General features: G+C 49.1%; 1 protein-coding gene across 1 annotated transcript in view; it reads left to right on the top strand.

Annotated features, from left to right (window-relative positions):
- Window positions 1-26164, top strand: part of CDH23 (cadherin related 23) — a 210519-nt gene that overhangs the window by 35411 nt on the left and 148944 nt on the right. Inside the window, exons 3-5 of the mRNA XM_075717465.1 lie at window positions 5933-6075; window positions 9342-9389; window positions 9627-9719. Coding sequence (XP_075573580.1) covers window positions 5933-6075; window positions 9342-9389; window positions 9627-9719 — 284 coding nt within the window. The remainder of the gene's footprint in view (window positions 1-5932; window positions 6076-9341; window positions 9390-9626; window positions 9720-26164) is intronic.

Below are 26164 nucleotides of genomic sequence, written 5' to 3'. Positions count from 1 at the left end.
AAGGTGAAAGGGAAAACGAATTACAGGCAAAGAAAAGGGAGCAGGTGAAAAATGAGAAGAACAGGGTTTGAATTTCAAGATCAGATCCATCAAATCCTGACACCAAGCACATCAGAGGCCAGCCTGCTGTGATGAACTGGGTTACTTGGAGATGCCTGTGCTGGGGTGACTGGGACGGGAAGGCAGGGCTGCTGGCTAGCAGCTAACATCAGGAGTGATCATGGGAAAGATGAAGGGGATGTTATTGTCCCATCTCCCTTCCAAGGAAGGAAGGAGGGGGAGGCAAGGAAGTCTGGTCCAGCTACTTTGGAGCAAAAGCATGGCGGTGGCCTTCATGTAAGGGGACTCCTTGCTGCAGGGTGTGGATGCTAAAATGATTTTTATGTAAATAAATTCGTGCTGGTTTGAGAAGTTGAATAGCAACTGAGGGCTGGCTGTGCCAGCTAGTGACCTTGGTCGAGGGCCATGGGCACTGCTCTTGGCATAAGGGCTGTCTTGCTGCTGCTTCCTTCCCCGGCGTGCCCGGTGCCTCCGATCCATTTGCTGCTGCTACTTAGAAATGCCTGGCTTTTTATTCTGCAAAACCCCTTGCCTGTAAGCTGAGTGCCCATGGTGCTGGCAGGCTCCGGACCGCTCTCAGTAACGGTGGCAGATGATGGGGAGCCAAGAAGCTGCACGGTGACTGTGCCCACAGATACAATCCAAAGCTTGGGAGGGGTGAGGAACAGCAAGCCAAGGAGAAACATGCACTGGTTTTTAAAAGCAGGGATTAAAATGCTTTAGTATTAAAGTGTAGCTGATGCCTGAAGACTTGAGCCCAAAAGCCAGCGCAGTCAGCAGAGAGATTCCTATTAACTCCAGTTGGGTATGGATCAGACCTTTTACAAGAGCATCTTATTAAGCAACTAATTGGAAACCTGCCCCTTTGGTTGGAGCCCAGAGCCCTCCATCCCACCCCAACCCATCCCTGTGCAGGCTGTGTCAGCATCTTGCTCTGGCAGCTTCTTTATCCTCTGACTCTTTCCCTGGCCCTGGGGCTCAGTGCTTCCAAAACCCTCCAGGAGCACCGGGATTCTCCTGGAGAGTTTGGGTTTTCCCCTTTCTCATTCCACTCTTGAAAGCAAAACTGGTCGAGAAGAACTGGGAGGGCCCAGCCCCTTTGCCTACTTTTCTCCTTGGCAAAATGGAAGGGCAAGAAAGATATACAGGTTTACAGCTGAAAGGAAGATGGTGAGAAAGGAGTTCCTCTATGGGGGAAAGAAGTACGACCCATGAAGCAGCCAAACCTAAAAAAAAAAATTAATAAAGTCCTGGCAGGAACAAAACAAGAGGTGACAACGCCACCACCAAAAAACAAAAAAAAAAAAACTCCTGAGGTCAATCAAAGTTCAAGACTTGGAGAAAGAAGAAAATCTGTGTACGTGTGAGAAAGAGGGAGAAGTAGCCATGATTGAGAGAAAGGAGGCAAAAGGAGACAAGATAAATTGTGATTATCTGGTGGAATCAAGACACTTAACTGCCCTGTCTGATTCCTGAGGGGAAACAAATGGAGCCTATAACTTTGCACTGCAGAAGGATAATTTGTCCCTGTTTCCTCAGCCCTTGCCGGAACCAGGTCGGCACTCGGGCTTGTGGCAGCTCAAACAGCATCCTCAGCGTGGTCCAGGGAGAGCCAGGGCATGTTATTTTTCTTTGCGAGTGCCCTGAGAGGGGTTTCTGACAGAAGTGGAGCTCCCTGGGCTCTGCATACCTTGAGTGGGACCCTCTTCTTTTTGATGATTTCCCAGTGATACAGCCACCCCTATGTGAAGGTGCTAGCGCTGCTTTTGCAATCCTTTGGCAATTCCCAGGTCACTTCCATGAAAGAGAGCGTGGTGTCCAGCTGTGGAACTGAGTGTCACTGGGTCGGGTGTTTGCCTTCGTCTGGCTTCACCTATGGGTGGGACAACACCACCTTCCCTGTGATGACCCTGGAAAATGGGATTTCTTGTGGTCTCTTGAATGATGACAGTGGCCCAGATGCTCCAGCTGTGTGTGTTGGCCTCGTGCTATCCAGTTAATCTGCTCCTCCTCCCTTGGTGTGCAGTAAGTTGAGGGTGGGAGGGAAGATATGGGGGGAAAAGTTGGATTAAATAAATTGGTGCTAAAGGAATTGGTGGAAGGTAGCTTTTTAGTCTAGTCTACCCTTGATTGGCTTGGAGTAGACTTGGTAGTGTAGGTTAATGGTTGGACTGGATGATCTTAAAGGTCTTTTCCAACCTAAACGATTCTATGACTCTATGATTCACAAAGACTTTTGTCGTGGTGGTGAAAGCGGTGAAGGAATGCAGCGTGCTCCTGCTGCGGGCCTCTCGCTGCATCCTGCACGCCTGGTTTTCACCACGTGCCTAAATTTAGCATTCTCCCGGGGTAAAGCTTGCAAAAATCAGAATAACAAATGACAAAGTGATTGTGAAGTCTCATTTCTTATTGCAGGGTGCTGTTTCTCATTATCTTCTATTTAATTTGTTATTTTGATCTGTATTTTATGCTTTTTTTTTTTCTTATAATGGATTGGGAGGTGCTCTTAAATTAGGATGGTGATTACTGGCTGATGGACAGGTGAGGGAATGGGTAAAATAGCTCTTAATTTTTGGTGTCTCACTTGTGAGGGTTTGTTTAAGATGGTATTTTCCTGTGATGCAGGAAAACAACATGTGCCTTACACTTCAATGTTCTGAGCTGCCCTAATTATGTCCTAATGAAGTTTCTTGGTTTTAACAAATAAAGAGAAAGAAAAGTTGAGGAAGGTATAGGCGCCGAATGCTCCCTTTCCTCTTTTTACCCGCTAAATCTGTCCTTGATTTTGATATGCTTGGACCAGAGAGCAGTCAAGCCCAGCGTGCTGTTTCACAGGGATTTAACTTTGCAGATCTACAGACTGGCAGGAGCAAGAAAAGCAGGTGGGACGATGCACTCTGCCCAGAAATGCCTTGCCTTGTTCCTGAATTTAGGAACTAAGTTCCCTGACAGTGGGAGGTAGCTGTAATGCAGAAAGACAGAGAAGAGTTAAATGTTCGTTTGCTGGCTGATTTTTTTTTTTTTTTTTTTTTGTGCAAGTGGGTTTGCAGCACACAAACCATGAATGCCACTATGATTACAACAGGGTGGGACATGGTTTTCCTATTCAGCAGGATTTTTAAGATCATTTCCCTTCCACTGAGATACGACCGAGACCTTTTGGAGTTTGAAGTATTTGCAGTTCCCCGGGGAATTGCAGATACCCTGTTGATCTTAGGGTTTTTGAATGAGATGTAAGGGGGAAAAGTCTGTTTCTCCCATTAAATTTGGCAGAATAGAGAGTTATGACCCTGGATTTATCTTGTCCTAGTTACTGGCTTTCGCTGTTATGGGGACAGTCACAGTCTTGCTTGTTCCCTGGGGCAAAGAAACCTTTGCTAAGGATGGTTTCAGATGTCCTGCAAAATAAAACCAAACACTAGTAGCTTGTTTCATATCAAGGATCCAAGGTTTGAGAAAGTGTAGGGTTGCTTTGTATCTCCAGTGTTGGCTTCACTGAAGAGATGGGAATGTTGTGGATGAACCAGATGATCACAGTTGTTTGGGTAAGGACTCTTATTTTCAGGTCTTTGTCCAAAATGTCTGTGATCATGACCTGTCACTTGCTTGCACCTGTGTTGGTGGAAAGAATTTTTTTCCCCAGTGGTTAATTGTAGTTGCTCATTTTAAAACAACTGATATTCCTTCTTCTAATAGACATTCATCTAGGTTTGGGCACTTGAGTCTTGATGTGCTTTCTTGCTCTGGAATAGTTATCTTAAGTCTTATATTTTGTCCTCTTCATGGATGTGTTTGAGATGGCCTGAGTCATCTCGCTCTTCTTTGTCATAAATGAAGCAGTTCAAGCTTTGAAAGCCCTTGTTAAGTGTGAAGTATTTTTTTTCTGCTAGCTCTTGAATATTTGTGGCATCCTCTTTCATCCAGTCCTGAAGACGATGCAGCCAGTTGAGCAGCTTTGCAGAATTGTACTCTTGGTAGAACTGGCTATATACCCTTAAAGTCGCTCCTCCAAGTGCCCAAATTGCACCGTGGCTCTGCCAGCCAGGGCACGGAAATTGCTCCTTGTGTGCTTGGACCCCTAGCCATGCCAGAATGGCTGGTTTTGGGATGCCCTCCTCTGCGGCTGTTGTCCACCAGCCTTTTTTGAGGGCGTTTGGAGCGAGGTCATGAAAACAGAGTTTTACCAAACAAGCCCAAATTACCAAGTGCTTCACCTGGCTGCTTGGTCCTCCCCGTTATTTGCCATGCTGTCACCTGAGTTTGTATTGACAGCAATTTTACTTCACGCTAGGATGTCCCCCCCCAACCGTGGTCGGTAGCCTTGGGACCTGCCAGGCAACTGGGTTCTTGTTCGAGTGTGCTTCGTTGATGTCGTACAGTGCTACATTTTTAATCAGAAAGTCACGCAGTGCAAAGTCAAATCCCTTACGAAAGTCTATTATTTCTTCGCAGTCACCTTTATCTGCCAAAACTGTAATCTCATCAGAGAATAAAATCAGGTTTGTTTGACAAGACCCATTTTCCATAAAATCGTGTTGACTGGCATTAATTATGTTCCTATCATTTAATTCTTTATTAATGGAATCTCATATCAGCTTTTTCAATTATTTCTGCTGTGATTGATATCAGGCCAACCAGTTGGTAATTGCCCCAGTCACACTGCTCGCCGAACTGTGCTGTCGCGTTTGCCCTCCAGTCTGCCAGAGCTTCCCTCCTCTTCCCAGATGGATGAAATTTTGGAATCTGTTCTCCTTGGCCAGATGATTTGGGGTTGTAGGGTGCTCTTGTACTGCCAAAGACGGCTCACGCAGAGGTTGTCCCTCCCCCAATCCTTGGGGCCAGGCAGCCAAGGGGATCTTCCATCCTTATCTCCACCCACTAGCTTTTTTCCTCCTATTTTCTCTCCTGTCCTGCTGAGGAGGGGACTGAGAGCGGCTGGGTAGGCGACAGGTAGCCAACTATGGTTGACCAGCCACACAAGACTTTGAATGCACTCAGAGGTGTCATGGAGAGGCCCCAAATGGTCCAAGGAGGTTCTTATAGGGCTGAAATGAGTCTCCAAGGGTGGTGGCCATTCCTTGCTTTCAGAGCGGTAGAAGTCATCCCATTCTAGGAGCAGTGTGGAGATTGCAAACAGGATGCATGGCTCCCAGGCAGCAACTTCAGAGTGTCTGGGTTGCCTCTTGGGTGCAGTCAGGAAGAGACATTTGCAACTGCATGCCCATGAGGGGTGGCTGAGCAAGGCCTCTGTTGGCTGGGGTATTCAGGATGCTGCAGAAGATGTTTTCAGACATGATTTGGCAGAAGGTAGTGATGGATTTGTCCTAGCATCTCATACTCTCTGGGTGTGTGGGCTCCACCTATGTCAAAGAGACCAGCACTTGCTGCAGCTGTGGTGTTTAAAACAAACCCCAGGCCCTGTGGGCATTGCGTCCATGCTCTTGGCCTTGGGATGTTTGCTTTTAACCTGGAAACATTGTTGTATCTGCTTGGTGGTGCCCCTCAGCATGGGGGAGAGCATGACAGAGGCTACCCAGGTAGGTGCTTACCCAGAAGTGGCATGGGTTCCTCCACTGTCTCTAGTGCCTGAGATGGCTGTGCTTCTGCTGCCCTAATGTGACTCTCTTTTGATAAGGGCAAGGGAGGAGAGGAGCTGTGGTACAATTTATCTGTACTAGAGAGAACAGTAGGACTGTGCACAGCTTGACTGTCCAAGGGCTGCTGTATAAATATTTGAGACATTGTAGCAACATGGGGAAAAGAGTTTGGGGATGACTTGTAAGGGAGGAAGCCAGAAGACCTGAATATTTTCAGGATTTCTTCTCCTCTGTCCCATTTTTCTCATGACTTCTTTCCTCTCCTTCTCTCCCAGGTTCCTCAGTGACTCAGCTGCTGGCCCGGGACCTGGACAATGACCCTCTGGTCTTCGGCGTGGTTGGGGAGGAGGCCAGCCGGTTCTTCGCAGTGGAGAGCGTGACCGGTGTTGTCTGGCTCAGGCAGCCCTTGGACAGAGAGGTGATGCTGCTTTCTGCTGAGAGCATCTTCTGCTGAGGGGACGGGGGAAAAAGTCTCTGCTGGGATAAATGGTAGCTCTCCACCTTTTGTGGCAGCTGAGATGCAGCCTGGGTGCTGTTCCCCCACGGAGTCAGGAATCCAGGTGTCTGATGTGTCCCCATCAGGGTCTGTCCCTAGCCACCCCATCACTGTGGGGACAGAGGGAATAAGCAGGGTGATCTGGTTCGATCTGGCTTGTTGGTTTTCCTGGATCCCAGAATAATATCTGCAAGTTCTGAAGTAAAGAAAAATAATAAATGGAGATGATCTACCAAAGAGCAGGATGCTCATACATTCAGGGAAATTTACAGGCTCCCTTTTTAAGCTATGTTCCAATTAAATCCTTTACTATTTAAAACAGTGTCTGCAAAGATGTGAGGTATCCCTACTTATTCAACCTCATCATGACTTTTCATCATCTTGTGGGTTCAGGCTGCTATATTTGGCAAGATTTTTGCCTCAAAGCTGTTTCACGCCACTATTTTCAATGGTAGTTTTGGTGTGTAAAGACAGGGTATCCCATCCAGGCGCCTGTTTTACAACAACCCTGGCCCTTGCCACATTCCTGGAGCAAGGAGGAAAGGCTAGCACGGGTGCTTGGATAGGAGCTTGATAAGACTGGGAAAAGACTGTACAACTTGGGCAACATGCTTAATTTCCCTGTGCTCCTGTTGCCTGTGTTTAGTACTTCTTTTGCCAGCGGCAGCGTTGTGAAGATAAAACCCATTAACACACCTCAGGCACTGGCGGTCCCAGGCAGAGCCAGCCGGATGTGGGGATGCGGAGGAGCCGGGCAGTGGATGCTGCTCAGGCTGGGTGTGAAGGCAAACGCAATTTCACAGCGTTAAGAGCAAGCCTCTGGGAAAAATAAAGCATTTTTCTTCACCCCTCTCCCCTCCGCCTCCCCGTGCCAACAGCTGCTGGCATGAGTCATAAATCTTCTCTTATTCAAATGCCTACCGCTTCCCCATACTTATGGTAACAGCCTTAAGCCAAGGAGGGTGATCAATAGATTTAGGTGGCTTTTGGTGGAGGTTGGGAAGGGAAGGAGCTGAGTAGAGCTGCATGCGTGGCTGGGCTGAACTGGGAGAGGAGCCTGCACCCATTGACTGATCCCAGGGGCTCAAAGTCAGCAATACATGGGAAGACAGTGAAGACAGGTACGTGCATAGCTTGGTATGGATTAAGGGAAAGGTGTAAAGGACAATTTATGGTGGAGGAAGCAGGATGGGGTGGGAGAGAAGGGATGGAGTTGGACAGCATGCTGGGAGCAGATAATGCTGGCCTGGAAACATGCGATCAAAAAGGCAGGGGAGAGAAAGCCATACAAGAAAAGCAAGAGATCAATTCTTGTACAATGGAGGAGAAAAAGAGAGACTTGAGAAGGGAGAGGGAGTCATAGTAAGGTAAACAATGCAGGAAAAGCGAAAATAGAGAAAAAGAGGAAGGAGCAAATGCATAGAGGCAAAACAATTTTTAAAAGATTTTTCACTCCCACAAAGATTAGAAGGAAAACAGGTTTTTAAAAAAAGGCAAACCCTGGGTCTAAAAAAAGTGTGTGCTAAAATGAAGGGTGGAGACAGAAATTAGCATGTGGCAGCCTTCTCTGATTTTCTTTTAAAAACTTGATAAAATAATGCTCAACAGGTGGTTTCTTCTCTCCCGTTTTGCCCTTCTTCCCTACTGCTTTGTCCCTTGCGGCAGCACCGATGGGAAGGGGGGAAACGAGGGTGAAAGATGCTGAGGCAGCAGGGTGGGATGTCATGAGGAGCAGAGGCTCGCCTCTCCATTGCTATTTCAGCTCTTCGTTCTGCCTGCAAGCGTTGCCCCGAGGCAGGAGCTAGGAAAGACTTTCTCAAGTTGAATTCCCCGGCTGTTTGGATGGGGGCCTGGGAGGGGGCAGATGTGGGGGCAGGAGGGGTGCACGCTCTGCTAAGCTGTTCCCCAAACCCTTCTCCATGATGAACTGCTACCCTGGTGCAAGCAGAACTCCTGGTCTGGGAATCAGCGGCTGTTGCCTGTCCCTGAGCCGATCTTATTAGGAATAAATCAACCAGATCTGCAGCACAGAGAGCCATTTCAAGCTTGCTTTTCAGCCTTTCCGGCACGATGCTTTAGAAACGTCAAGTTGCTGTGCTCAAGCAGCTCAGGCCGGGTAGGGGCACTGGGGGTGGGAAGGGGGTGTTGGAGGAGGAAGGGTTTGCTGGGACTGGGGGAACCAAAATACCAGATGGTGCCCAGGTACCAGATAGGTGTGGTGGTACCAGTCCTGCTGTCCATCCCTGCGTGATTCCTTGGTAAAATGTGAGCGAAACAATCTCTGGTGGAAAAAAAAAGTCGGAAAAAGAAGGTCTGCCTCCACTAGCAATATCCTCCCGCCCTCTTCCCCACTTGTCCCTCACCCCAGCACAGGTTACTTTAATACATTGCCATTTAAGACCAAGCTGCTAATTTAGTTAAAGCAATAAGGGGCAGAGAGGGCTGCACAAGCGTTTTTTTGAATGGACTTGTGGGATTTCAGCCAGTTCTTACTACAGCCCCTGGGTTTATCCCAGTGTTCCCAGCTATGTGACATCCCAAGAACTGCTGCATGGCAGGTAAGTTGGGAAAGCAGCAGCAAGATTTAGATGTCCTCAGTGAGACCGTGTTACGTTATCATCTTGAACAAAAGCTAATTACACAGCTTTTTCTTTGTACTTTTTTCTCTTTTTGCATCGTCCCTGTATCTTGCAGCTGGAGATGGTGCCAGGTCACAGTACGCTGTGGGTAGAAAACAGCTTTTCTCTGCCTTGCACTTATTCCCGCTCACCGCTACAAGCAGGCAGCCTGCGGTGTTGGGGACCGGGCGGGCATGCAAAGAGAGCTGGGGCTTGCTGGCATGCCACAGAAGGTGAAACAGAGGGTTCCTCTCATCTACTTTAGCCTAGTTGGCCATTTCAAGTGCTCGGCTGCTAGTCGAGGAGTCGGTTCCTTAGTCCCCGCATCCTCCTGACCCAGGGCAGAGAGGCTCTCCATGCCTGTGAAATATACTGGAGCCCCGCTGGCATTAATATTTCTCGGCGTTTTATACTCAACATAGGTAACTGCACTCACGTGCCCCTTCTCTTCTTGAAGGTCCCGAAAGCATTTTGCATGTAATAATATTGGCTAAAAGTCCCAAGCCTGCCATCTGCAGATAAACACTACAGTATCTTTAATTATATGTTTTTCTTCTGCTTCCCTTTCAGACTAAGTCAGAATTCACGGTTGAATTTTCTGTCAGTGACAGCCAAGGGGTAAGTGTGACTTCTCATTTCATGGTCTGTGGCACGGGCGGAGGGGAGCGGGGAGGATGAGCGTGGGTTGCCGGGGGACCTTCTGCATCATGCCAGGGGGGGTCTGGGGAGTGGGACCACCCCTGGCCATCACTTGCAAAAGCCCAAGTCAGAAAAAGCAGCTATAAGCTTGCTTTAGGTTTTAAATCCATGCATAAAGCTGACTCCCGCTCCCTGTTGTTATCCTTGTGGCCACAGGTGATCAAAGGGACGGTCAACATCCAGGTCGGAGATGTGAATGACAACGCCCCGCGGTTCCACAACCAGCCCTACAGCGTCCGCATCCCGGAGGTAGGGATTGTCACAGCCTCTCTGCGTGGTCTGGCATCTGGCTCTCCCCTCGGTGGCCACGCTTGCTGCCTGGTTGCCACCACAGAGCTGTCTGCATGCCTGCCTGAGGGCCACCAAAGTAGGAGACCGTCCTCCTGCCCTGGACCCTCGCTGTGGTTGGGGGAAGGATTAAACTTCTGGATGTTATTGTTGCCTGAAAATGGGCAGAAGCAGAGTGATGGCATTTTGGGTGGTGGTGGGGAAGGTAGGTGGAAGAGGAGGTTTGGAGCTCAGAGCCTTTGCGGCCTTGGTGACATCTTTCCCATGACAAATGTAAAGTATGAAAATAGCTGTAAAGGGGAATCTGTTTCTCTTTTTCTCTTCCTTTGAGCCAGGAGGATGTGCAGCTTTTTGTCATGGAGGTGACCTGAGGCAGGACTAAATATTTCTCAAAACGCCTGATCTCTGGCAGAGTCCTGCCTGAAGGCTTCTACCCTTGCTGGTGGTTTAACACCTCCATAGCAGGACTTGTCCCATGATGTCCTAGGAATAAAGTAGGTAGGAAGAGACAAGAGAATATCATTTGGCCCAAGCTTCCACTAAAGCAGAGAGAATATTCACGTGAGATCAGGTTGCTCAGGGCTTTATCTAGCCAAGTGTTGAGTATCTCCAAGGACAGAGTTTCCAAAACCTTCTGCCGCTCTGTCTCCGTGCTGGCCATTGCAAAGGAGGTGACACGTAGTCATACCATCAGGGAGAGCTTCTGCACCTAGAACTCAGCTTGGCAGAAATACGCCAAGACTTACAGATCTGATGTGAATTTAGACTTTAAAGATGTGGAGTGAAAGGTGGTTGCTGGTGCTAGGAGGACATGATCAGGGTATTATATTTGAAAGAGGGGATTAGTAGGGCATTTCATGCCTTCCAGTGGAGGAAACCTCTCCCTCTTGCACCCTGGTGCCAGGGCAGAGCCTGTTTTTCCCAGAGCGTGCCGTGGGGTGTGGATCAGGTCAAGTGTGCATCTGTGTGTGTGAAATCAAGCAGTCTTCAGTAATTGAGAGGTGCAAACGATTGTGTTACAACAGTGTATTTAATATGCTGACTGCTGATGCCCTGCCGTGCTGGGCTTTGATCTTTCCCTGTCCCTCTGCTGCGAGGATGAGGTTTCTTCATTAGGTTGCTTGTGATGTACGAGCCGGGAGTTTTAGTCTCATCTTTGCGCCAAGTCATCTGAAACCTCCCTTTGAGAATGACGCTGGGTCAGAGTTATTTCTTCTCCTCTTTAAAGCATGAATGGTACAGAAATGACTTGGCAAAAGCTGCACGAGCAGCTCCTCACTCTCACCTTTCTGCTCGGGCCTTTGGAAGTTGATGGGTCTTGCCTTGCTGCCGCTTCTCCCTGTAATGGTCTGTCTGCAGAGGTTTGCAAAGCAAAAGGAATGTCAGTAGGACTGAAGGAGAACAGTCTCCTCTCCCCTGCCCTCAGATTTACCTCTGGTGTTGCTGTTTACAGCACCTGGTACAGAGGACTCCCTTCTCCATGTGAAGAGAGAGATGGAAAGTGGGTTTCTGTGTCTCCCCTGGGAATTGGTGCTGTGTTAAGCCCCAGTGTTTATACACCTGGAGCAGCTGTGCCACATTTCCTCTTGCTTGTTGCTTCTGCTCTAGGAGCTGATATTGCAAATCTTAAGCCTTCCACATTCCTGATCTTAACCTGCGTCAAGCCTGTGGAGCAGGGAGGGCAAAGATCCGGTGCTGGCTTAGAAAATTAAGGCTGGCTAAGGAATAGGAACTGTGGGCATGTGATTTGGACAAAAACTAAATAAGAGAAGCTGAATCCCAGAGCCTCCCTCTCGTGTGTCACACTGCTTTGCACGTGAGCTGCAGTTTTGCCAGGAGGGATTTCCAGGACCGTCTCATTGTTTGGGGTGTAGCAAGCACGGTGCTTCCCCCAGTGCACCCGCTCTGCCACTTGGCCTTCAGAGCTGTGCTTTTTCTGGAGGGTGGCCTAACCTAGTTATAAGGCATCATGTGCCTGTTTCCAGTTTGTATCCATGATCTTTAACCAAGGGCACCGATCAGAGGTAATGAGCCACAAACGCGATGCTCAGCCAGCATCCTGAAGGCACTTCTGTTCTTCTGCCGGGGAGACAGGCTTTCCTTGTCAGGCACTATGAAAGCATGGGATGGGGTCCCACCACCTAAGGAGGACCCTCCAAGGGCTACAGTCCATGGGAGATGTGAGCAGTGAATTTACTCTGCGTGTGCTGGCATGGCTCTCGAGGAAGAGTTGCCCTCTTGCTTTAAGAGCTTTTCTGGACCATGGGTTGTCCCTGTTGCTTGTCCACCTCGAAGCTGGAGGTTTGGAGATGTGCCTTCAGAAGCTGAGGCCCCTCAGAGCCATGCAGCTGAGGCTGGGGAGCCAGTCATGGTAGGGGATGACAGCATCCCCAGGTCACCCCCATGCTCCAGACAGTCCAGGCTAGGGTGAACAGTGAGGGCACAGGTAGCAAAATCTGTCCTAAAGACCACCCAGCCCAAGCTGAAAGGGCTATAGCTAATGAATAAACAGGGGCTGGAGCTTGGGGATGGAGAAGAGGCTAGCAGAAGAGCTAGTGTGGCTTTGCATAGGCTGGCTCTGTGCAGAATTGGCAGCTAATGAGGGTTTTTCTCTTTTTAATTTTGAGATAAATGGGTGTATCGATTTGCAGTTGTCCTAGCTAATGGAGCAGCAACAGAAAGGCTATTTAAGCCTCACTGCTATTGTGTGGCACTAGGAAAGTCAAAAGAAGAGTGTGCATAAATAAATGGAACATGAAGTAAACTGACCTTTAAAAACAATACTGCCTCTAAATACCCGTCCTGGTGTTTTACGCAGTCCGCTTGATTTGAGAATGGGAATTTATTTGGGCATGGGCTGCGGACTGCGATTCCTCTCTAGCACGGGGAAGGGGGAGAGGATGCCCAGATTAACTGTGGGCTCCTTCCCATCGCAGCAGCTCCGAATACCGAGACCAGGGATCGCTCGTGTGTTGGGCTGATGCCGCTGGTCCTCTGCGCTCATCGTGTCTTAATCGTGTCTCCGGCACCTGCCTGGAATAGCTGAGCGAGGGCCCGCGTGTCGGGAGAGGGACATTGCTCCAGCGTAATCGTCCGTCCCGTCTGGGCAAGGGCGCCCCATGATTTGCTTGTCAAAAGGCAACGAGGCGGTGCGGACGCTTTCAAGTCTGTAAAGAAAAGGGGAATCCTGCTAGAATTGGCAACTTAATTCACCAAGCTGGCCTCGACAGAGCTCATTAAGTTCTCGTGTATTCATTTCAGGCTAATGGCTGTCATGCTGACTGCTGTTTGATTTGCTATAATAGACTTTTATGGCTTTCCAGTTTGCTAGGACGTGTGTGCCTGTGTCTGTGCCCTGTGGTGCTGCTGTAGTACATTAGTTAGCTGCTCATGTGCTTGCTACTCTGACCTTCAGGGTTTGTTCTCCTCTTGGATGCATCCCTTGCACTTCACCTCTTGCACGTGCTCTTTTTTACCCTCCTTGCCCTCACCCAGCCCCAGGCTACCATGTTTCTGGGAGTCTCAGGGTTTGGCTTTTCAATCAGGAAAGATGTATTGCTGAGCCTGTGGCAGGCTGTTGTGGCGATGCCTCGGTTTCTGACAAGCCCGATCTGCTTTATCTAATCTATTTTTCCATTTGACTGGATCTGTAGGAAACTCAGCCTTGTTGGATTGTCACGGTTCAACGGGTTTACGTGAAGCGAGCAAGTAAAGTGGAGTCAAGCACCCACATTGGGTTTGTGGTAGCTGGCGTGGTGTTGGGATTGGGGACTGTTCCCATAGGTGCCTGCTAGGGTTTCCTCCCCCATCTTCCAAGCATGAGACCTTATGGGGCACGCAGCCCTCCATTTGCCTTTGAAGTGAACATCCTTTAAGCTTATGTTTAAAAAGTATGGCTCTGCAAGCCTCTCTTCTGTATCTGCTAATTCCAGGTACTACGCTGTCTACAGGACCACATCTTGGGTCCTGCAGAGGTTCCTCAAACATTGAGGCCGTTGTGTGGTGCAGTAAGCAAGTCCTAGTACCTTCTTGTGAATAGCTGTTTTCCCCTGTAACCCCCCAGCATCCTGAGCCTGCTGATCAAGTTCAAACCACCCGTGGCCGCCTCTTAGCCCTGGAGCATCATCAGTCTTCACGTGTTGGCAGAAAGGTCATTTAATTGTTGGTTTCTTTGCTGAATGTTCCCTCGGGAGGTTTCCAGTGGGGTTTTCTCTCCTTTGGTGTTCTCCTCACCTCATTCGTCCTGTTACAGTTAACATACTGAGTGATTTATAAAGTAATATGTATTATTGGGTTACACCTTCCAGCAAAAAGCTGTCCTCAGCCAGGCTCTGGGCCAGAGACTGCCGTTTAGAACCCCAGCCATTCTTGAGATGACAGTTCCACCACAAAAAAAGTATCTGTAACTTGACAGGAGATATTAATTATAACGGGGCTCTGTTTTCAAGAGGCACCCACTGCATCTATAACCGCAACCATCCACGTTGGAAAATGGGCTATTCGCATCTTGAGTTCAAACAAGCGCCAGTAAGAGGCAGGGCTGTGGAAAAGGAGTTTAAAAATAGAATGGAAAGTTTCTGGGCAGCACAGAGCATCGACTAGGCAACTACGGTCCAGCTTGCAGGTGTTGCATCTCCTGAACTCAGCCCCGATTTACCAGTTTATTTTAATTGGGAGGCAGGCAGGCACTTACCATCAACAGCAGTCCCTTCTGCTTGGGGAGTAGCCTTTGGGACTGAGCCTTTGCAAGCTGTTGGTCACTATTTCTATCCTTAATATGGTGGTGTAGTTGAAACAGTGGCTTTTATGATGTTTTTTTTTTAATTGTGCAGAAAGGTGTTTGGCGGGGAGGGGGAGAGAAAGGAGGGGACCATCACTGCCCTGTCCCATTACACAGCCTGGAACCAGACCATGTTAGATGGTGAGCAGGGGCAGGGAGAATCAGAGAAAGCCCCAAAAGCCCTAGCTGTAATTAAAATTATTATTTTGCTTTAATGGTAATAATGTCGGTAATTACATCAGTTTCCCTGCCATCCTGCCCAGGAGTCTTCAGGGGCTCATATAATTCTATTGCGATGGCTTCGAGGCCTGATGCTGTGCATACGAAGCAGCTGCAACGAGCGTGAGCTCCCACTTCAGCCCCATTAGCCATTCCCTTGCACACTCCAAGACACCTTTTGGGTTTGGTGTCCCCGTTGTCGTCCCCCCTCCCCCTCCCCTTTAAATAAAGAGCCTTTAAATTGAAGGCGATGATAACAGAACTGATAAGAAATATGTTCCTGCCATGTTGCAAAATGGCCTATAATCATTGCTGGCTGCTTTCCTTCCTCGTTGCTTTTTTCCTTCTTCTCCCCCCCCCACCTTCTCCCTGCTCACTGTTTTCCTTCTCTCCCTGCCCTTATGCTTTGGTGTGGATTTTAGAACTGCATAAATAATTTACAATGAATAACTTATCCACCAAACCCAGCCTTCCTCTTCCTCCGCCACCTTTGCATGCACAAAATTTGCAAGCGTATCGAACTCCTCTGCAGCACTTCGTATGCAATATTTTATTTATTTATTTATTTATTTGGGGGTGTGTTGTTTTGTTGGTTGTGGTTTTTTTGGTTTGTGTTTTCTTTTTTTTTTTTTAAAAAAAAAGAAGTCCTAGACAGGTGACAAAAAAATTAGTGAGTTATTCAAGCTGTGTTCATTAAACACTGTTGGCCAGAAGCAAGTCAGTTCTTTTTCCTGGGTAGGCGAGCATCTCTGTCTCGCCTCCACGCTGGCATCCCATCGGCATGGCCGGTGCTGGGGACCAAGGGTGACCTCTCACCTCCGGCACTTGTTGGAGAACTGGGAGGTGAGGCTTAGACTGGTGCTCACCGCAGCAAGAGGGTCTCTGTTGCACAGGTACGCGGTGATAATCTGCAGCAGGTGAAACATTTAGCAAACTTCCCGAGCACCCTCATTTCTAATTGTGTTTATTGTCACTGGGTTTCAAAGCCAGCCTCCCTTCAGCCCTGAGGGAATAGTTGGCTGACAAAATAACAGGTTAGATCTCCGTACTGTCCCTCTTCACAGAGCTGGTCACCATGCGTTTGTTTTGATGTTTCTCCTTTCCAAATTTTTTTTTTCCACATTTTTGAGCAACCTTTAATTACTTTCCAACTTTGTCCAGCAAACTCATGGAAGCTGAGACATGTTGTGAAGGGTGTGCCTTCCCTTCAGTAGTCAGGTGTACTGTCCATCTATTAAAAAGCCATCTCTTAGCTGGACAAGATAATCCATTTGAGAGGGTTTCATCTGCTCTGTAATCACCAGAATATAATATAATATAATATCCCTCAAAGAAATCATGCATTCTCCCCTCCTCTCTCAACTCCAGCCTGCATGATCCGCCAAGATGGGGCTATTTCTATATTGCTCGGGAAGATTGAATGTTAAAACATATCTTTACATGGAGAAAATTGTCAAGTCAAGATTTTGCCAGCAGTGCTGTGGGACGCCCTTTTTCATCAGTAGTCAAGAGGCTGCGCGAGTGACCGTCTCCTGGCTTGCACTGGTGTGGAAGAGCAGAAAGAAGGGGAGCTGAGAAAGTAGCAAGCACATAGGGACCGCGGGATGTGAATAATGCACAAGTCACCAGGCTGAGCTTACACTGACGGGTGGGATGCCATGTGTGTTGGCACGCTGGGTACGTTTGGCTCTGGGCCAAGTTTGTAAATATTCATAAAACTCCCTGCTTTCCACATGCAAGCAAAACATAAACGGGCTGGTTAAGTGCAGGGAAGTTCAGGCGCTGTCTTGGGCATTCGTTCTGGATTTCGGATGCCTGGCGGTTCCTTTGGGCAAGAGCTTGGAAGCACACTAGGCAGCAGCTGCCATCTCCCTGCTCTTTTCTGCCAGCACTGAAGAAAGGTGCTTAAAACAGGCTGCAGTGCATTGAGTAAAACAGCATTTGGGCTGAAGGGTTTGCACAGCTGACATCAGAGTTGTCCGTGGGATTTATGTAGAAACTTTTGCTTTTCAAGGGGTGAGGTGCTTATTGGAGACTCATGCTGCATCTGTATGGTAAGACAAGGAGGATTTGAGTGGCGTGGCTTGGGTACAGGGGGTTGCACAGGGCTGGGAGGCTCGTGGAGGTCTCTCCTTTCCTTGCACGGACAAAGCCGTTGTGTGATGAAGCAGGTGCTCGGATGTGGAAGCATTCTTCCCTCTGAAGGTCATCGGTGTGCAAGTTTTTGTTGGCCTTGCTGATGCGTGTACTGTGACGCCAGATGGAGAACGTCAAAGGGTCTTGAGTGGCGTCCTGACGTCCTAGGGAGAAAGAAAGTCTCCACCTCTGGCAGTCCTGTCACTTGTCTGGCTTCACCGGTGAATAGGAGACCCTGGTCCTTTAAAACACATGCCCGAGGAGTGAAATGAGAGACACAACAGAAACTACTGGGGCGGAAAACTCCAAATGGCGTGGAAGTAATGTGTAAAGTGTCCTGGAGATAACAGTCATTTCCACCAGGCAAAACTTGGGCTCTTTCTGGAAGGATACTGCAGCAAGGAGGGGGGGCAGCCTGAAAATTAGAAATAGTCGTGCTGTTCTGAGCAGCGTAATGCTGGGGTTGACGAAGGGGACAGGGGAAAGCAGAAAGGGGAGGAAAAAAAGCAAATTTAGAGCTGAAAGGAAAGCTAGTGTGGGGCAGCAAGCAATTCAGTGTCTCCGTGGAGGAGCTGTCATGCTGGGAAAATAAGACTCCCGGAGCCAAAGAAATAATCCTGGGGCGGAGGAAGAGAAAGTGTACAGAAGCATTCTGCAAGCAAGGAGCACCCAGGCAGAGAGGGGAGAGGTAACTTAGACACATCAGGCATGATTCATCTTGGAAGAAATGGGGACAAGGAAAAAGATCCTCACTCGCTGAGCTCCTGAGCAGCCCCAGGGCACAGGCATGCTCTCGGGCGCTCTGTAGGAGTTTCTTCCTATGGGCGCCGAGACCCAATACCTGCCCGTCCCTTGCTGATTCTCAAAGCTCTGAGTTTATTGTGGCTGTCCATCCCAGACCCATCCCCGAGGTCAGGATGCTGTTTGAGCTCAGGATGGCCGACGCCAAGTGATGACGGCTCTTTGGGATCCCCTCAGCCCCGCTGGCAGCAAGTGACCGAGTCGCTCAGACCGGGCACGCTTCCTCGGGAGCAGAGGCGGTGGCTTGTGGTCCCGCAGCATCTCTTGCTGCAGGAGCAGTTTAGGTTTGGGCTGAAAGGCTGCTCTTTTCCAGGGGAGTGGAAGCGCCCGCATGGGGCGTTCGATCCCAGCCCTTTCAGTATAATTACACTTACACATCTGGGCAGCAGATGGCTTCAAGGTCTCTTCCTTGTCCCTGGCAGGAGGAAGGGCTCTCTGCTGCCAGAAACGGGCAGAGGAGTGAGGAGCTAATGAATGTGACCTGCTAGCAATTAGTTTTATTTTATCTCTCTTTCCTCCGGTTACGATATTCTCCCAGAAGCCTGGGACGCGACTTGTTATCTCGTGCCAGCCAGCAAAAGCCGCATCCCCTCCCCTTGCATCCCTTCTCTGTTTACCTCCCTCTCCATACATCATCTTTTAAGTCGGCAGCGGGAGCGTGCCTGGCCGTAGAAGTGTTTCTTAACACATTCAGGCTGCAAAGGCAGCGTGCGTGCAGCAACCGCAAGACAGCAAAAGAGCCTTCATTAAAAGTGATTTCACTCTAAGCGAACTCTTTTTACCCGCATAATCACGCAGTTTGTTGTTTCGGGCTCCTTTTTCAACTGTGCTGCCTAAATTAAAGCATGATTAAGGTCATACAGAAAGGCACCGTGACGGGGGACGGTGCCCCGGCTGCTGCCATTTTAGGATACGGGCTCTTTTCAACCCAAAATAATTGAGTTCAGCGGCAGACCTGCGAGGTGGGCACATGTTAGGATCCTTGCTCGGTGCAGCTGGGGAAGGTGAAGCTAGAGTTGGCAGAAGGGGCTTGCCAAAGCATTCCCCCCCCCCCCCCCCAAAAAAAAATGCTGGTTTTAATTAAGATGGAAATATTTAGGAAAAATGTTGCCATTTTGACAGCAAAGCTGGGCAGAAATAGCTTTTCAAAAGAACAATAAAAATCGCTCTTGCAATAGCTTCATTCCAATTTCTTCTTCGGAATTGCATTTTGTGTTTTATTAGTTTGTAATGTGTCAGTGACAGTCATGTATAATAAGCTTTCTCCTGCTGGTCATACTTCGTGATAAAATAATAGACCAAATCAGCCTCTCTATTTTTTAAATATTTATGTGTGAACTGAACTGCTTGTATCAGTTTCAAACTCTTTTTATTACAAATGGGAGAAATTTGATCGAGGAAGAAGTTTCAATCAGTGTTAGGCAGCCATTGCTTAATTTCAACCATTAATTGCTGTTGAAACTTAAAATGTGGTTGATTTATTTTGTCGGGGTGAGTAATGAAGAGAACAGGAAAACTGAGTGTAGGGTTCACTGCAATTTTGTTTCAAGAAAAATACAAAAAGGAAAGTTTTTAATTTTCAGGATTTGTTTTACAGGATATTTGAAAAGCTCTTTTCCTTTTTCTGAAATGAGGATGCAAACCAAATCCAGGTGGATGGTGGGTTCAGACAGCTTGTGTTGCGGGGGAAGGCTTGGCTCGGGGGCAGCGTGATGCTGAGCTTCTGGGCATCTGTGGAGATCATCTCCACTGCTGTAATATAGCCATCAGGCCCGCTCCCTTCTGAGCAGCAGAACTTGAGCAAATGTGCGGTAAATGAGCTTTGCAAATACACTTTTGCAGTTTTCTTGCCTCCCCACCACCCGTTTCCCGACTCCTGCTACGTTTCTGCTGCTCCGCCTTGCTCTCCAAATGTCAGGCTCTGCTCTTTTTGTTTTTTCAGCATGAGCAGCTCGCAAGGTGGTTTTGTGCACACATGTGCTTGCATGTGCATGCAAAGGGTGTCGACAAATAGCCATGCAAGCCAGCTCCATGTCCTAATGCAGTATGTCTCCAAATAATTAAGCCAAGTGTGAAGAGGTGTATTGGTGGAAGGAGAGAGCTGGTGGCTGTCACCCCGTATGGGACAGTAGTTTGTCCCTCTCTTTCCAGGGACTGAGCTTATTCAGCATGGTCCGGGGGGTCTTGCTGGGGTGCAAGTGTGGTGTATTTGGCCACAGCCCACCCGTCTCCTCTGCGCTCAGGCAATGGTTATACTGACAGCCTCCCAGTTTTTCAAACCTGCCTTGGTTTTCTTCATGTTGATATGTCACTTCCAGCGAGGCTTGGCCCGCAGTTGTAAATCAAACTTGAAAGGGTAATAAGAAGGAGGGAATGGAGAAGAGGAGATATTAATTAAGTCGGCCCCCTCCTGCCAAGCCAAGCCTGTGTGTGATGAGTCTTGGTTGCTCATATGTTTTTGGAGGCACCTCCTGCCTAGTTGACCTGGGTTCTGGTTGGTTGTGCAAAGGTGGCCACCAGCACTACCTTCATATATATAAATACCAATATTTAAGGAGGGGAAAAAAGAAGGGCTTTGTAACCCATAGGCTGGTACGCTTGTGTGAGGCATGGGGTTTTTTAACACTTCTCAGTTCATTACCAAGAGTGGAAGATGTAAATATCTTCCACTAATTAGTAAATCTTCATTTAGAGGCAAGGCAAGTCAAGAGCACAGCCCTCTGAACTTTGGAGAAAGGGGGACCTACCTCTGCTTCATATAACCAGACCTTGGTGAGCAACCTGAATGGGAAATGATTTCTGCTGCACGTGTGATGTGCAGGACCCCAAACCTACATGGGTCAGGAACCACTGAGCTAGTGCTTGGAAAATCAGTCTATTGAACATGCGGGAAACACACAGCCAGGTGTGTGTGTGTGTGTGCAGATTTCTCAGCCTCCCAGGAGCAAATGCTGCCCTCTCTGAGATGTGCTGCCTGCGCCTTGCCTTTGAGGTGGGCTGAGAGGGTTAAAGCATAAAGCTGTTCCACTGCAGTGGTTAGCTGATGGCCCGTGAAGCATCGCAGGGGTTTTCAGCTGGTTGGTGAAATAGCAGGACAGGTGGATATTTTGTTTTCCTATATAGAACTTGTGCATTTGGGGAAGGAAATTTTGCAAAGAGGCTGTTTCTTGTGGTACGAGCCCCTGAGGACTACAGCACTGCGGTTCACCCTAGTCCTTGCAGTCAGCAGGAAAATTAGTATTGGGGCTAAAGTCCAGGTGTCACGCAGGTGGGGTTGCCTCTGCCCTGTGGGGCATAGCTCCAGCATTGCCTTTGAGCATATCTACCTTGCGTGCCAACTCCTGCTCAGGTCTGAGGTCAGGGGATGGGCTGCGAGAAAGCTGGAAGCCTGCATCCTCCTAACATGGATGGGCCAGCCTGGTATCCCACCACATATCACAGGGGGCGTTCTTGCAAGGCTTTCCCTTCATGACCTCATTTCTGAGGGCCTTGAACACAAGACCTACCCCTTTCTGCAGGGCAAATGGTACTTTTTCAGTAAGGTTGCACCTCCTAAGGCAGGTCCTGCTTGATTAATCTGATCTCCTTCAATGACAAAGTGACCCACTTAGTGGATGAGGGAAAGGCTGTGGATGTTGTCTACCTAGGCTTTAGTAAAGCCTTTGACACCATTTCCCACAGCATTCTCCTGGAGAAATCGTGGCTGCTCATGGCTTCGATGGGTGTGTGCTTTGCTGGGTGAAAAACTGGCTGGGTGGCTGGGCCCAAAGAGTTGTGGTGAATGGAGTTATAAATCCCGTTGGTGGACGGTCACCAGTGGTGTTCCCCAGGGCTCAGTATTGGGGCCAGTTCTATTTAATATCATAGAATCGTTTAGGTTGGAAAAGACCTTTAAGATCATCCAGTCCAACCATTAACCTAACATTACCAAGTCCACACTAAACCAATTAAGGGTAGACTAGACTAAACAATGTCCCAAAGTGCCACGTCTATCCGTTTTTTGAACGCTTCCAGGGATGGGGACTCCACCACCTCTCTGGGCAGCCTGTTCCAATGCCTGACTGCCCTTTCCATGAAGAAATTTTTCCTAATATCCAATCTAAACCTCCCCTCACACAGCCTGAGCCCATTTCCTCTTGTCCTATCACTAACTACTTGGGAGAAGAGCCCAACACCCACCTCACTACCACCTCCTTTCAGGTAGTTGTAGAGAGCGATAAGGTCTCCCCTCAGCCTCCTCTCCTCCAGGCTAAACAACCCCAGCTCCCTCAGCCGCTCCTCATAAGGCCTGTGCTCCAGGCCTTTCTCCAGCTTTGTTGCCCTTCTCTGAACACACTCCAACACCTCACTGTCTTTCTTGTAGTGAGGGGCCCAAAACTGAACACAGTATTCCAGGTGTGGCCTCACCAGCGCCGAGTACAGGGGCACAGTCACCTCCCTGCTCCTACTGGCCACACTATTCCTGATACAGGCCAGGATGCTGTTGGCCTTCTTGGCCACCTGGGCACACTGCTGGCTCATGTTCAGTCGGCTGTCAACCAGCACCCCCAGGTCCTTTTTGGCCAGGCAGCTTTCCAGCCACTCTTCCCCAAGCCTGTAGCGTTGCATGGGGTTGTTGTGACCCAAGTGCAGGACCTGGTACTTGGCCTTGTTGAATCTCATACAGTTGGCCTCGGTCCATCGGTCCAGCCTGTCCAGGTCCCTCTGCAGGGCCATCCTACCCTCGAGCACATCGACACTCCCACCCAGTTTGGTGTCGTCTGCAAACTTACTACGGGTGCATTCAATCCCCTCATCTAGATCATTGATAAAGATATTGAACAAGGCTGGCCCCAAAACAGAGCCCTGGGAAACACTGCTCATGACTGGCCACCAACTGGACTTAACTCCATTTACCACCACTCTCTGGGCTTGGCCACCCAACCAGTTTTTTACCCAGCAAAGATTACGCCTGTCCAAGCCACGAGCTGCCAGCTTCCCAAGGAGAATGCTATGGGAGACTGTGTCAAAGGCTTTGCTAAAGTCTAGATAGATGATGTCCACAGCCTTTCCTTCATCCACCAGGCAGGTCACCAGGTCATAAAAGGAGATCAGGTTGGTCAAGCAGGACCTGCCTTTCATGAACGCATGCTGGCTGTGCCTGATCCCCTGGTTGATCTGCACTTGCCTGTTGAGTTCACTCAATATGAACTGCTCCATAATCTTTCCCACCACTGAGGTCAGGCTGACAGGCCTGTAGTTCCCCAGGTCCTCCTTCCGGCCCTTCTTGTAGATGGGTGTCACATTGGCAAGCCTCCAGTCATCAGGGACCTCCCCTGTTAACCAGGACTGCTGATAGATGATGGAAAGTGGCTTGGAAGGCTCCTCTGTCAGGTCCATCCGGCCCCATAGACTTGTGAGCATCCAGGTGGTATAGCAGGTCATTAACTGCTTCCTCCTGGACTGTGAGGGCTCCATTCTGGTCCCTGTCCCTGTCTTCCAGCTCAGGGGGCTGAGTACCCTGGGGATGACTGGTCTGGCTATTAAACACAGAGGCAAAGGTGGCATTAAGTACCTCAGCCTTTTCCTTGTCCTCGGTGACAATGTTCCCCCCCACATCCAGCAAAGGATGGAGATTCTCCTTGGCTCTCCTTTTATTGTTGATGTACTTATAAAAACATTTTGTATTATCTTTTACAACAGTCTTTATCAATGATCAGGACAAGGGGACTGAGCGCACTGTCAGCAAGTTTGCAGATGACACCAAACTGGGTGGGAGTGTTGATGTGCTCGAGGGTAGGATGGCCCTGCAGAGGGACCTGGACAGGCTGGACTGACAGGCCGAGGCCAACTGTATGAGGTTTAACAAGGCCGAGTACCAGGTCCTGCACTTGGGTCACAACAACCCCATGCAACGCTACAGGCTTGGGGAAGAGTGGCTGGAAAGCTGCCTGGCCGAAAAGGACCTGGGGATGCTGGTTGACAGCCGACTGAACATGAGCCAGCAGTGTGCCCAGGTGGCCAAGAAGGCCAACAGCATCCTGGCTTGTGTCAGGAATGGTGTGGCTGGTAGGAGTAGGGCAGTGATCGTCCCCCTGTACTCGACGCTGGTGAGGCCACACCTGGAATGCTGTGTTCAGTTTTGGGCCCCTCACTACAAGACAGACATTGAGGTGCTGGAGCGTGTCCAGAGAAGGGCAACAAAGCTGGAGAAAGGCCTGGAGCACAGGTCTTATGAGGAGCCGCTGAGGGAGCTGGGGTTGTTTAGCCTGGAGAAGAGGAGGCTGAGGGGAGACCTTATCGCTCTCTACAGCTACTTGAAAGGAGATTGTAGCAAGGTGGGTGTTGGTGGTGGTATTGGTCTCTTCTCCCAAGTAACAAGTGATAAGATGAGAGGAGATAGCCTCAAGTTGTGCTGGGGAGGTTTAGATTGGATATTAGGAAAAATTTCTTCACCAAAAGGGTTGTCAAGCATTGGACCAAGCTGCCAAGGGAAGTGGTGGAGTCCCCATCCCTGGGGGTATTTAAAAGATGTGTAGGTGTGCTGCTTAGGGACATGGTTTAGCAGTGGACTTGGCAGTGCTAGGTTAATGGTTGGACTCTGATCTTTAAAGGTCTTTTCCAACCTAAATGATTCTATGATCCAGAGCATGTGCTTCACCATCAGTCCCTCATCATCATCTTAACTAGTATCTTGCTCTGTGCTCACATGTCGTCTTTGATCTGCTCAGATGATGTCAGGAGGAGGTTACCTCTTCTCTGGAAGATGGCAGACTTGCTTTTCACTTAGTTGTATGAAGCAGTGAATCCTTCACCCCATTATTTTCTTATTGTAAGCACCTCTGAAAAGAAGAGTGTAAGTGGCTATGTTGTGCTGACCTTTCTCTGTGGGGTGTATGGGGATGTTTGGTGGCCCAAGCAGCAGCCATGGTGCTTTCTGCTTGCACCTAATGTGCATCTCCAAGGAGCCTGATCTCTGTGCATCTGGTGTTTTGGGCTTGGGAGCTCAAGAGGCAAGCGGAGGCTGGAAGGAGAGCACGAAGGAGCCCAATCCCTGGCAGAAGGGTGCCTGGCAAGGAGAGGAGAAGGCAGTCTAGAGGAGACCTTCAGGAAAAGTGGGCAGCAGGGATAAGAGAGCCAAGCCTCATGCTGGCTACAAGGGCTGCGAGTCGCATCCCTTCTGCACGTTTGCTCTTAAGGCCTGGTCTGCAGCAGGCATGCTTTTTTGGGGGGATGGGGGTTGGTTAAAAAGCCTCATTGGAGCGTTATGGAATTGGAATGTGAAGGGTAATTGAGCTGAAAGCCATTCTCTTCCCGCAGCCTGTGCCGCAGGACCCGCTGAAGTGCCCTCAAATGCCAGCCCAGGAATCCCGCTGGAAGAGCGGGAGGAGGGAGGGGAGCACCCCCTTGGCCAGGTCCCCTCAGCCACCCTCCTGTGCCTGGTGCTTGTGGGTGAGGGTAGGAGATGGTCCCTATAGGGGTGATGTGGAGGAGAAGCCGGACTAGTGACAGATTAAGGTTTTGTGTGAGACAGGCACAGAAAGGTAAATAGGTTCCTGAGCTGCAATCTCCATTCTTGCAGGCATCAGTCCTCTCTCTGAATGACTCCCTGCAGCTTGGATGGCATCTCCCTGCATCCGTCTGTGGTCACGTCCTCCCATCGCATCCCTTCCCTATGCCGGACGTCAGACTGGAGCCCCACCAAGCAGCCCCATGCCCCCTCCCCGTGACACTCGTTGTGCAAATGCCAACCACGTGCTGAGAAAGGCTCCAGAGCATTCACTGGCATGGCCAAACGGATGATATTTTTGAAGAATTGGAAGGACTAAATTAATTTAAAAAAAAAAAAAAAAGAGAGGAGCATGGCTAGTTGGGATGAACATAATTATTAAACAGAACCGTGAGATGTTAGTCACTGCTCCGGTCCCCTGCCTCTTTAATGGAGGGAGCACATGGAAGGGGATGGGGGCTTGGAGAGCTGCCGATGCGACCTCAAGGAGGGGATTAGCAGAAGACCCCTCCATTTGGGACCTCCAGCACAGCCACAGCGTGAAGTGCGCGGCCTGATTGTGTACCTTGTCGTGCGTTATTGATTGCTGAACAGGCACAGTTAAGTGCCTCTCATTAATATTTGTTTTGGTCTTTTCCCTGAATTCCGATGAGCGGAGGAGATGCTTCTTATCTCTCTCCTGCAGGTTTTCTTTCTAGAGGATTCCTCTGGCTGGTGACAAACCTGGGCTTTGTAGCCACTTGTCCCACTTTCGGGAGGAGGGGTGAGTTAGTAGCTGACATGAAATCTTGGGAACTCTGCAGAAAGAAAGTGAGGAACCAAAATTGACACAAAATTACGAGGTAAAAATGCTCTGCTTGTGTTGTACAGATGAAATATGAATTTCTAGGCTCAGCTGAGTTTGTAAATCTCTTAAAAGGGACTCTTTGGGCACATAGGTCATGCTGGCTAAACTTTTAAATGCATGAACAAGGACAAATG

The sequence above is a fragment of the Pelecanus crispus genome, chromosome 10 (assembly GCF_030463565.1).
Source record: "Pelecanus crispus isolate bPelCri1 chromosome 10, bPelCri1.pri, whole genome shotgun sequence".
In the NCBI taxonomy this organism is placed as follows: domain Eukaryota; kingdom Metazoa; phylum Chordata; class Aves; order Pelecaniformes; family Pelecanidae; genus Pelecanus; species Pelecanus crispus.
Note: the sequence above shows the minus strand (reverse complement) of the source record. Positions and strands in the feature narration are given on the sequence as shown.